Source organism: Sciurus vulgaris (assembly GCF_902686455.1).
Source record: "Sciurus vulgaris genome assembly, chromosome: 2".
Taxonomy (NCBI): Eukaryota; Metazoa; Chordata; class Mammalia; order Rodentia; family Sciuridae; genus Sciurus; species Sciurus vulgaris.
Window position 1 is genome coordinate 30,835,755 of NC_136462.1, and position 13,365 is coordinate 30,849,119.

The following is a 13,365-nucleotide window of genomic DNA, read 5'->3' on the forward strand; positions in this document are numbered from 1 at the left end:
ACCTCTATGGTGGTGACCATTTGTGGATATGATCCTCAAGAGTATTCAGACTCCTGACAACTGAATTTCAGAGAGACCACCACTACAGTCCCAGGCTGGTGACTAGATGGTACACAGGTGGGCCAAATCTGAGAAGCACTGCAAAGGCTTTGAAAACTGAACTGATTAGAGCCACAGCCTACAGATTAGAGCTTGCAGCCTAACTCAACCAGATCAGTTTGTTAGGTTGCTGGTCATAAATGGGTGAATAGGAAAAGGACAACTGAAAACCATGGGGAGCCTTATTTGACAGGCAAATATCTGGAAGAGGGGGCCTGGGAAGTCAAAAATCTACCTGGCCATAACTAATTATATTCCCTTAAGAAAAACTGTTGTTTCCAGATCAGGTCACATCCTACCAAGTAGTCTGCACCCTCCCCTACCACCAAGGCTATGTCACAAGCACCAATCACCCTGTCAATGGAAACATCAAGACTCTCACAAAGGAAGTTTGCTGAGGACTACTCAAAGGGTAAGAAATGGATTAAGGAGGCAGGAAAGTTAGGCAAAAGCAAGGTTACTCAATTTCCTTAAAAACCCCAACTCTGTGAGCACCAACCCATCCTCTTTTCAAGGTACCAGTGCAGTTCCTTTGTTGTATGTCACCCTTACTTCTCACTGTCTCTGGGCCCACTCTGCTGACCCCCACATGCTTTTCTTTTTAAAAGACAATTCACCTGCCTAGCTTAAGTCCACAGTATATGTTATATTCCTCAGCAAAACACCTGTTATATGCAGGAGGGACGCAAGGCCAGTTGAGGTCATCATGGCCTAGAGTTGTACGGCATGGTGGGGACTTGAAAGTCTGATGTTATCCTGCTGTCAGTCAGAAGTCAAAAGATGGACCTGGGAGGAACTCTCTGGAAACTTCCCTGGGACTCCCAATAAAACTGGAGGGCAGGAAGAGCACACAGTCCCTCTCCTCTCTGAGGAGATTCTAAAAATCCTCCTCCTATAAAATACTAGTAATAGTAAATATTTTAAATATACTTTCAAACACAGTTTAAGCTTAGTCACAAAGAAGAATGGAAATTTTCAAGAACATCCCTCCCACCCCAAAAATAGCAGCAATCAAGGGGTTAGGTGGTACCAAAGTCATCAGGTAGCTTATAAGTGTATGCCAATCTCCAAAAATATACAATTCTAGGTTCTAATGTCCACGCAAAAGACAGGTCTCATAGAACTTCCCAATATAATCTTAGCGAATATAAATTCTCAATGATTATAAAGCACTCAAGGAAACAAATCACCATGAGTAAAAGTCAGTATACTCGTATCCCCTCAAAAAGTCAGTTATTAAAATTACTATAGAACATAAAAATAAGTGTAATAAAAGAAAATTTAAACACATGGACAAGGAAAATGACAACATTCAAAATGATAAGACATTTAAAAATATATATTTTTAGTTGTAGTTGGACATAATAACTTTATTTTACTTATTTATTTTTCTATGTGGTGTTGAGAATCAAAACCAGTGCCTTACATGTGCAAGGCAAGCATTTTACCACTGAGCCACACCCCAGTCCTGATAAAACATATTTTAAAAACAAAATAAAAATTCTAAAAATTAAAAAATATATATAATTACCAAGATTTGAAGTAATAATAAGAAAGTAAACTGAGATGGGAAAAAGTCCAAAGTATACCATAAGTTAGAAAGAAAGGAGATGGGAGGAAGGGAAGCATCATTATTATAAAACAGTGAGTTTAAAATACCTCAATTTCTATTCCTTTTTCTCATCTCTATTCACATTTTTTATTAGTGCATTATCAGTTTCTATTCTTAAAAAAGTACATATTCAGGTTGGGGAGATAGCTCAGTCAGTAGAGTGCTTGCCTTGCAAGTACAAGGCCCTGAATTCGATCCCCAGCCCCGAAAAAAAAAAAAAAAAAAAATAGTACATATTCTGCTAGAAACAGTGAAGCATGCCTATAATCCCAGCAACCAGGAAAATGAGGCAGTAGGATCCAAGTTGAAGGCCAACCTCAATTTAGCAAGGCACTAAGCAACTTAATGAGACCCTGTTTCAAAAAAATAATAATTTTTAAAAGTAGGGGGTCTGGGTATGCGGCTCAGTGGTAAAGTGGCTCTGGGTTCAATTTCCCAGTAGCAACAACTACAAAAAGTGATTGTTCATATGTAATTAGCAAATTAAGTTAAAAAAAAAAAAAAAGAAAAAGAAAAAAGATGAGCATCAAACTATTAATAGTGGTTGCATCTGGGAATAGGACTGGTAATGATAACTGGTATGTACAGTTACACTTAGTCTGAATGTTTTTAAACTGTGAACATGCCTTACTTTTATTAATTATTAAAAGTAAAACATGAGTCTTTTTGCTTTTGTGGTATTTGAAAGGGAGAGAATAAAGTTTAGAAGGTCAGCCAAGAAATCAAGCTCCAGGAATCAGATAGAAAGGGCAGGCCTCAAAACTGCTAAAACAGGAAGAACTAGCAAAAGTAATGATTAACTAGTTATGGGTAATAAAGGAGATAAAAGATGGCAATGATACAAAATTAAAAACTAGAAGGTCCCAGCAAAGTATACCTACTGATGATAATGGAATGGCAGGAAAGCTAATCAGTTAAACTTATGTGACATCAGACATCTGAATAGAATTGATATACTAAGGGAAATAACCTTCTAACCATGGGCCTAATAAGCAGAGACTGCTAAGCTAAAAATATTGAATTAAAAGTTGTGTATTTGAGAATGTAAACTTAAACCATGAAATTGAATGTAATTTTCAACAGGAGAGAGAAACAGTCCAATGTCTGAGACTCAGGATTGGAGAGCTTTAGGAGAAACCACAAAGAAGACCAAGGTAAGGGAGACAAGTGAATGTCAACAAGAATGTCAAGCAGAAGAGAGTGATTGACAAGCCAGTGGCAATAAGGTCCAGAGAAATTAAGTTCAAAAAAAAAAAGGTCAGCAGATCAACCAAGGGAAATGCTAGCAACCACAGGACAAGCAGTTTCCACAGAGGCATGAAAAGAGAAACCACATTACAGGAAACTGGGGAATGGATTTGAGAGGAGTGTTAAGTATTGACTATGCATCAATCCATGCCAAACTCTGGGCTCAAAGCCCTATACTGACCTAGCTTCCAACCCACACCAGCCATGTAAGCCCTGCCACTGCTCCTCATGTGAAAAACTGGGATAACAGTAGGGCCTATCCCACTGAGCTGGTGTGAAGATTAAATGAAACCAGGCAGATACGGTTTGCATAGTTTGCTATATTGTACTTTACACACCATTGCTCGAGGCTGGGAAAAATCCATTCATGCTTAAAATCAGAGGGGAGAGGTCATTTAAAGATGGTGCTTTCTCTTTTATATATGAAAATATGAAAACACACAGAAATTAAACAATTTCCTAAGATTACCAGGAAAAAGAACTCAGGAAATGCAATACTAAGTTCAGAGCTCCAGCTATTCAATTACACAGGTATTTTGAAACAGAAAAGCAAGATATCTGGAAGCAATTTCTAGATTGCAAGAAAGAAAAGGTAGAAATCCATCCCCTTATATACCCTGAAAAAGAAACAAAAGAACAAAAGTAGCAATTCACAAAAGCAATTCTAATAAGCAGAGAAAGGAAATAGCAGTAAGCACTTCCATGCTGATAAAATACATAGATGTTGATTAAAAGTATGAAGAAAACTAAGAAAGAGCATATTTGAAGCAGGGGGGAGGGTTTCAATGACTTGCTCTGGCTTTCTGAGCATTGACCTGTTATCACACACACTTCCATCTTCAATGGTCTCCATGTGATATTAAACCACAAATAGTCTTCACTTAGGCTAACATATCTGCCCACTCAGAAGTTCAACAAGCAAGGGTAAATTCTTATTATTTTAGAGCTTGTGAGCTTTGAAAGGACATTTGATCTTAACTCGTAATCAACTAAATACAAAATAAGACATTTGTTTTATGGGCCGGAATGTAGCTTAGTGGCAGAGTGCTTGCCTAGGAGTGACGAGGTCCCAGATTCAATTCCAGTACCACAAAAATAAACAAATAATAAATGAGATGAAATACATTTTAAAAAGACATTTGCTTGCTATAAAAATTTGCATAGTTTTAAAAAAATTAAATGCTGGTGAAGGTGGGGGAAGGCATATTCTAATACTATTACAAATTGATACAACGTTTTGGGTAAAGGAATTTAGCATACTGAGAGTTAAAAACACAGAAAATTTGCCCCCAAAATTCTATGTCTAGGACTTTATTCTAAGGAAATAATTTTAAAAGTTCTATGCATAAAGACGTCATTTTTTTTAAAATAGTAAATAACTGGAAACTACTCAAAATGTCTAACACCAGAAAAACTAGAAGACATAAATTACAATATAGTCATTCAATCAATTATTATGTAGCCATAGAAATATTTTCCAAGAATTTATAATATGGGAAAATGCTTATTGCCAAAATAAAAGTTATGAAAGGACACATTGATTATACACTTCAAGTGTGTTAAAAATATATACAGAAAAATACTAGAAGGGAATGAGTAGACTTCAATATTTAGAAAGTTAACATTTATAATTTCTATTATTTGAGAATGACCTTAAAAGTCCCATGATTTGTAGTAATCTGTAACTTTTTTGAGACTTGAGTCTGAAATATAAGCCAAGGGGCTGAAATTTGGGAGTCAATGAGAGGACAAGGGGAGAAGAGGCTGGGAGGGTTGTGCCTGTGTCTTTCCTGCACAACCCCCCCGACCTCCACGGAAAGAAAGAGTGCTACTACAGAAAAGATGGTACGTGAACAAAGGGCAATTCAGAATCAAGGTATGGACAGTCACCAAGGATTCTAACACTAGAAACGGAAAGTGGCCTTCTATACTCAAATGTGAGAATCTGAATTCTTTTAGTTATAACTTATTTTATGGGGACAATTATATCTCTTATGCTATTTTGGAGGCGGGGGCAGGAGTTACCAGGGATTGAACTCAGGGGCATTCGACCACTTGAGCCACATCCTCAGCCCTATTTTGTATTTTATTTAGAGACAGGGTCTCGCTGAGTTGCTTAGCTGGCTTTGAACTCATGATCCTCCTGCCTCAGCCTCTGAGCCACTGGGATTACAGGTGTGTGCCACCACACCCAGCCCCTTATGCTATTTGTAAATGAGCATATACACAAAAGTTTTAAAGTATATGCCTGCAAAATATTAGTATACTATGAACTGAAATGTTAAAACCATTTAGATTTTGATATTACATGAAAATATTTGTTTCCCACTTATGCCTTTTTGTATTTTTAAAAAACATTCCACAATGAGGGGAAGGTAACTAAAAACTAACTTGGGTCTAAAAGATAAGACCATTTTCTTTACTAGACAAAAAAAGGTATGTGACAGGAAGACCCATTCATACACATAACAAGGCAGAAAGCAAGCAGTATGACAGCTCACCTTATAGCACCTGTATTTATATAGAACCACCAGGAGGATCGTCATGACGACAATGACACTGATCATGATGGCAGCATTCAGAATCGAGTGCAGGGCTCTCTGGCCCACAGTTTCAGTGTCTTCTGTGAATGGGGTATAGATTCTGTAACAAAACAAAACACAAAAGCCCTCTTTGAGTGTTAATGGATATCCCAAACCACATATTCCCTCCAACACCATAACTTTGTTTTCTTTTTGGTTAATGTCTTGTAAGTCATTTTTTCCCATTTCACCAATCTAGCTCAGAATTTTTTATATATATATATATATATATATATATATATATATATATATATATATATTTTTTTTTTTTTTTTTTTTTTAGTTGATGGTGGACACAATACCTTTATTTTATTTTTATGTGGTGTTGAGAATCAAACCCAGGGCCTCACGCATGCTAGGAGAGCACTCTACCACTGAGCCACAACTCCAGCCCTAGAATTTTTAACCTAAGAAAAAGGGCTATACTCTTAATAGTTGCTTCAAAAATAAAAGGAAATATCTAAGATATGGAGAGATGAGTTTATGTGAGCCAGGCACTGGCTCCACCTAGTGGATGCTTTGTATTGAAATAATTGCCTTATCAAATGTATTCTCCACTGTTTATTAATCTGTTAAATAACCAGATTCTGCAACATTAATTACCTAGGTTGACAGATGGTCGGCAAAGATAATGTGGCTTGTAATTATTGTCTTTCATCTGTAGAAGGATGGAAACTAGTGTTGATTTGAGATAATGTCACATGTCTACTTTCCCTTATCTTGCTGACATAAAAATACTGTGAGTCCAGGTGCCAATGTTTTCGACTGAAAGATTTATTTCTGATTCCCTTGTAGCTAGATATGACCATGACACTAAGGAAAGGACAGTGAGTTATAAGGTGATGTTGTACAAAGAGCTTCTGCACAAGAGTGCATTCTGCTGAGAGAGAGATGTTCTATGCCTTTCCCCCCCACTACTTCCTGCTTTCCAGATGAAGAGTGGGGCTCCACCCTGGACTCTGAAGTAACCTTTGACAGAAGTCAAAGAAGAAAGAAAAAAGAAGCCCGAGTATTTGATGAATGTGAAGCTGCTCTATCAATCTGGAAAGGCTACCTCTGTGTTACCCTATGGGCAAGAGAAAAAGGTACCATTTAAACTAATCTTTCTCTAACAGGGTCAGCAAACTTTCTATAAAGGGCCAGATAATAAATATTTTAAGTTTTATGGGTCACATGGTCTCCGTTGCTACTATAGTGTGAAAGTAGTCATAGACAAAAATAAACAAATGGACACAGTCTTGTTCCAAAGTTTATTCACAAAAACAGGAGGCAGGTTGAGCTGGCCTGTGGGTTGGGACTTGTAACCCTTGTCCTGTAATATGTAGCCAAACCTAATTCTGATTTATACTGATAATAGTCCCCAATCCCTCAGGCTACTTACTGTCTCTGATACCTGCCCTTCGCTTATGTCTCAGTCATACTGCTAGAAGGCTAAGAGCTTGGCTTTCAGACACCAGGCAGTTTTTCAGACATATCTCAAATTCACATTCTAAAACTATTCTTAAAACTCTAGTTCTTAAGACAGGACTAGATGACATCTGAATTGGAGCACTTTTCATGGAGGCCAAGAGCAACACCAACAGCACCAGGGAGTCTACATGACAGTTCCAAGTGCTAGCTTACATTAGATATTCATCCTTTCAATTAACAACTTTTTTTTCCTGAGTAGTTCTGAAGACAAAGAGCTCTCACAGGCCTTATTGTAAAGGAAATCACACATTAAATAATGTAAATAAACATTTTTGTAAATTGTGACAAATGAGAAAGAATAGGCTGCTGTGAGAAAGAATATTAGGAAGGCGGTGTTAGGAGATGTGGGAAGTTACTTCTGAGGATTTAACATTTAAGTCAAAATAAGAAGGATGATAGAAATTTATCCACAAAAGTTAGAAAAGGAAAGGACATTCCAAACATAAGAACAATGGCCCTATGGCCCTGAGGAAGGAAAGATCATGGTTAACCTGTTCAATTCCAAATATATTCAGCCCCATCCATGACACTGTTCAGGAAACAACTGCAACATTCATATTCCCACTTAAAAGTATCAAGTAACAACCCCTTGCTTTCTCAACTGCCCTGATCATCAGAAAAAATGGACTTCATGCTCCTTCAGTGCAAAGGCCTTCAAAGGTGATGAAGACACACTGAAGAAAAGCCACACTGACCTTAAGAACAATAAAACAAAACACTCATACGTACAGCTGCCCATCTTTCCGGGTATAAAAGCTGACAGATTTGATGGTAGCCACCACCACCACCATACAGAGGGTGACAGGGACAAAGAGCATGATGACATGTTTGGCGCCATATTTCAGTGTCAGCTCCTCATCCTCTTCCTCATCTTGCTCCACCACTTGCTGTGAGTTACCCTGGGGTCGGCCATTAGACACCGGCTCAGGGTTCCCAGGTCTTCGCCTATCACCATGATCCTGCCGTTCTCGATTATCATTCTAAAAGCACAAGAAAAACATTGTTAACAAATCAGACTCTCAGGAGGATAAGGGGTTCGAAATAAAAAAATGAAACATAAAACAATTAGGCCAGACATTACTTGAGTTCTAAAAACTTGAGACAGGAAAGAACCAACTTGCAGGTAGCGTGCAGTTCAAGTCTAGATCAGTTTACCACTGTTCCCTGAAGGCAGGGCCCTGCCTCTTAGCTGGGTCTGGCTCACCTCACTCTCTCCTCCCATTCTCAGCCTAAGACAACTGAACTCAACTTAGAGGTTTGGCTTACAAACGGACACCAGTATCACACCTTTAGCCTTAGCAACTGCAGAGGAAGCTCACCTTTTCACATTCAAGAAGCATTTTCTACCTGCAAGTTCGCACCAGTTACAAAAGGAACTAATTAACCTTCATTATTTTTTTCTTTTTTAGTTGTAATGGACACAATGTCTTTATTTATTTATGTGGTGCTAAGGATTAAACTCAATGCCCCACGCATGCGAGGCAAGTGCTTTACCACTGAGCCACAACCCCAGTCCTAACCTTCATTATTAATAAGACTAAAATCCATGCTGCTCAAGGAATCTCTCTGCATTAGTTCTTACAATTGCATATAAAGCTATAATTATCTTCAAAACTATATCTGAAATTTTAATACATTAAAAATAGGAAAAATTCCCTTGGAGAGCAACTAGGCCTTAATTCTGATGGCCCGTGTTCCTATTTTCCACATCCCTTAATGCACCCTGTATAAGGGATTAATAAATACTTGATAAAGTACTGATAATGAAATAAGAAATTTTCTGAGATTCTACTTTCCTCAAACTCTTAATCCAGATACCATTTTCTCTCTCTCTCTCTCCTCTCCCCTCTCCCCTCTCTCCCTCACCCTACCTTCTCTCAATACTCTACCACTGAGCTACTTCCTAGACTACCGGACTTATATTTTCTTATTCAGATTGAACTTTTGCTATCAAGGTTCCTATGTTAAAACTTAGTTTTTGTAAAAGGTAGAATAACAAAAGAAACAACAAATAATAAAAATAACAGGTGACAGGAAAAAAAGAAAAAACCTAGGTACCCCTCCTTCTCATGGGTAAGTGAATAGGAGATGAAGGTAGAATGTTGGTCCCTGTTACTCAGGAGGATCATTTGGGAACAAACTATTTTTGTTCCTTATATTTAGTTTTTTAAAATTTTTGGTACTGGGATTGAACTTAGGGTGCACTACCACTGAGCTATCTGCCCCCTAGTCCTTCGTATTTTTTAAATTTTGAGGCAGAGTCTTATTAAGTTGCTGAGATAGGCCTCGAATTTGCAACTCTCCTGCCACTGAGTTGCTGGGATTACAGGCGTGTACTGCTGCACATGGTTTGTACCTCATTTTTAACTATAGAGTATAACTATCACTAATAATAAAATATTACTATTCATTAAAAACACATCCCACATTTATTAATGGCTTAAATAATTCCAAGGTACCAGTGGTTGTGGTACGTATATTACCTTTAATTCTTTTTTTTTTTTTTAATATTTTTTAGTTGTAGATGGACACAATATCTTTGTTTTCATGTGGTGCTGAGGATCGAACCCAGTGCCTTGCATGTGCAAGGCAAGCACTCTACCGCTGAGCTACAGCCCCAGCCCCATACCTTTAATTCTTATATTCACCCCATCATCACCACTTCTGAGATAAGGAAACAGTCACAGCTAGTGTGACTAGAGGTTCTGAACACAGGCCAGCCTGTCTCCCGAAGTCAAGTCTCAACTACCTCCTAACTTGCCATTTATAAGACAACATGGGCTCTGCAGACATGGTGAGGGCTGGGGATTCTTTTTTAATTTCCTTTCCAATATAACCATGCCACAAGTAATCCTTTTACTATATTCCAGATACTCTGCTGTGGCAATAATGAAATAAGATCTAAGACTGTGTACTTCAAAACTTTATAAGTTAAAGAACAAATTGTTGAGAAATGTATTTGTCATGCCAAGGACTTTAGACCTTATCATGTAGGCAATAAAAAAAAAGTCATAAAGATTGTTAAAGTTGAGGAAGTGATACAATCAGATTATGTAGCAGTTTTAAAAAATCTGGCAATGAAAACTAGATGCATTCAGAAGTTGAACTGCTAGGGCTTGTTGCAAATTACAGTCAACTATAAGGGATCAGGTTGATGATGATGGTACTGATAGAGAGAGGAGAAATACTTTAGTTAGAAACAGAAGTGAATCTGAAGTACCTGCAACCAGTAGGAAAATTCAAAGATAGTGAGCAATAGGAAAGTCAACCTTAGAGAAGAGGTGGACAGTCATGGAAATGGACAAAATACTCATTAATATAACACACAGCTGTGGAAGGAAAACTGCAGTAAGAAGTTGACCAAGAAGTGTGAATAACCCCAAGATTAAGTAGTAGGTAATGAGAGAAAAAAACAGTGAAAAGGCTTTAAGAGAACAGGGAAAAACACCCTGGAGAGTCCACACAACACAGAAGTGATTCCAACAGGCAGGGAGGAGGAGAGCCCAAAGGTCACTGAATTTGGCAATGGGAAGTTCACCTAGTGAAACAGTAAAGAGGGAAATCAGATGATAAATCATAATGGATTGGGAAATTAATGGAAATTAACAAAGTAAAGGCATTCATTCTTCAAAGCAAAATAAAAGTTTGATGAGACAGGAACTCAAACTCAAAAAAGTTATTTTAGAGCTGTTAGAGACTTGAGCATACATGTCAGGTCAAAGTACAGAGGTGAGAAAAGACTGAACAGCAAGCAGGGAGTGATGACTAATGGAAATGGGTAGGGGAGAAAAGGCACCAGGGCCTTCTTCCTCAGTCTGGAGGTCATGAGGTAAGTTGGAGGGAATGGAAAGGAAACTATTGCAAAGCAGAAGCAGAAACACCACCTGCCAAGAAAGAGAATTTTTGCTGACCCCAAGTTACTACATGGCCAAAGTCCAGCAGGATGGAAAGGATTAAGAGGAAGGTGAGGTCTGGAGGATAGGGACATAATGTGACAATAGCTGAGGAACAGTAGAGTTGAGAGAATTCAGACTTTTATTCTCCCAGAAAAGTAGGTGACGAGGTCCTCTGGAAGAACTGTGACCTCTATGATTAATGTTTAGCAAGATGATTCCCATCAACATGATGAGACCATTCAAGTACTAAGAGCTACCTTTACACAGTATTTGGTAATTCACACAGCTCTCTCACACTATCTCATTTATTCACAGACACAACTAGTCCAAAACCTTAAAACCAGAAAACAGTAGAAATTAAATTCCAATCTCCTGCTTCAAAACCTGTGTTCTTTCTGGTACCACAGCCCTCCTATTAGGCTATAGGAATTGTCAACTGGATAAAGTCTGGCAGGAAAGAGGCCATCACATGCTCATTCACAATACTGGATGTTCTGGTTCATAAAGAATGAGAACCAACCCCATCCTGCCCTGCCTCCAGGCTGAAAATGGTCCAGATAACTTAGCAGTCACACACTTGAAATTTCTAGTTCTCTCTCTCTCCCATTATCCAAAGTATGACAAAGAGTAGATACTTTGGATGCTATTTTAAATTTTTTTTTTAAAAAATGGTAGTTTATTTAAAAGGTAAAACACCTGCATAATTCTAAAGTTAAAAAGCTATAAAAACGTGTACCACAAATCGCCTTCCTCTAAATGATCTACTTCATTTTCTAACTCCCCAGCTGTTGTTATTCTCAACTCCTTTCTAAGTTTCTTCATGCATACACAGGCAAAAATAAATATATATATTCCTTATTTTCACATACATGGTAACAAAATAAATGCACTATGTTTTATTTTCTTCACTAATTATGTGATTTGTTGTTGTTGTTGTTGTTTGGTGCCAGGAATTGAATCCAGGGTTTAGTATACGTTAGGCAAGCACTCTACCAACTGAGCTACATCTCTCTTTACTTAGAAACTTAGAACTTTAAAAAAAAAAAAATTATATACATCAATGCATGAAGATATCCTCATATTCTTTTTTTTTTTTTTTTTTTTTTTTTTTTTTTTGAGATAGATGGGGTTTTGCTATGTTGCCCAGGTTAGCCTCAAACTTGTGATCTTTCTGTCTCAGTTTTCCAAGTAGCTGAGATTAGACACATGCCAGCATGCCTGGATCCTCATTCCTTTTGTTTAAAAAAAAAAAAAAAAAAAGCCAATAATCAGTATATGAATGTATCATGATTTATTTAGCCAATCCCCTAATAATAGACATTTAACTTGCTTCTTTCCAATGTTTTGCTTTACATACAAAGCTGCAATAAATGCCCCCATAAATCACTAAACATGCATGTGGGTATATTATAGGGTAAGTTCTCTGAAGTATAATTGGTGCATTAAAGTATATTCGCATTTCATACTGATATATTTTGCCAAATCCCACACTGCCAGCCACTCCCCATAGATTCACAGATTCAGCAAAGAGACAACTTATTTTACCATGCCCTTACTAACACATTCTATTAGTCATTGCTTAGATTCTGCCAACCTGATAGGTAAAATACAGAATCTCAGTGTAATTTTAATTTCTCTTAGTACCAGGAAGTTTGAACATTTTTCTTTTAATGAACTATCTATCCATATCTTTTGCCATTTGGTTGATGGCAAATTTCTTTAATTTTTCTAAGTACTATAATTATTAGATAAATTAATTTTTAAAAATACTGAATGCCAGCTATGTTCAAGTCACTGTGCTAGGTGCTAGGATATAGCAAATGAACAAGACATATGAGGTCCCTGCTCTCAGAAGGCATCACAATACCAGACCTTAAATTACACTACTGAGTTACAGTAACAAAAATGGCAAGGTACTGGCACCAAAACAGTCATGAAGACCAACAGTACAAAACAGAAAACACAAAGACAAGCCCACATAAATATTGTTATCTCACACTAGAGAAAGGTGCCATAAACATACACTGAAGAAAAGACAGCCTCTTCAACAGTGTGAGGAAAACGGGAAAACCATATGTAGCAAAATGAAATTAGACTTCTATCTTTCACCCTGCACAAAACTCACCTCAAAGTGGATCAAGGACCTAGGCATTAGACCAGAGACCCTGTGCCTACTAGAAGAAAAAGTAGGCCCAACTCTCCATCATGTCAGCTTAGGAACCAACTTCCTAAACAAGACTCCTAAAGCATGAGAAGTAAAATCAACAATCAATAAATGGAATGGTTATCAAACTAAAACGCTTCTTCACAGCAAAGGGAACAATAAAAAATGTGGAGAGAGAGCCTACAGAATGAGATAAAATCTTTGCCACCTGCAGCCCAAATAGAGCATTAATCTCCAGGACATACAAAGAACTCAAAAAACTTAACATCAAAAAAACAACCCAATCAATAAATG

The 13,365-nt window shown here is 37.5% G+C and overlaps 1 protein-coding gene across 3 annotated transcripts in view; it reads right to left on the minus strand.

Annotated features, from left to right (window-relative positions):
- PSEN1 (presenilin 1) overlaps nt 1–13,365 on the minus strand; it is a 63,785-nt gene that overhangs the window by 26,097 nt on the left and 24,323 nt on the right. For all 3 annotated transcript variants that reach the window (XM_079129830.1, XM_079129828.1, XM_079129829.1), the window contains exons 4-5: nt 7,741–7,991; nt 5,461–5,602 (exon numbers count right to left, since the gene is read on the minus strand). In XM_079129830.1, the coding sequence (XP_078985956.1) occupies nt 5,461–5,602; nt 7,741–7,991 (393 nt within the window). The remainder of the gene's footprint in view (nt 1–5,460; nt 5,603–7,740; nt 7,992–13,365) is intronic.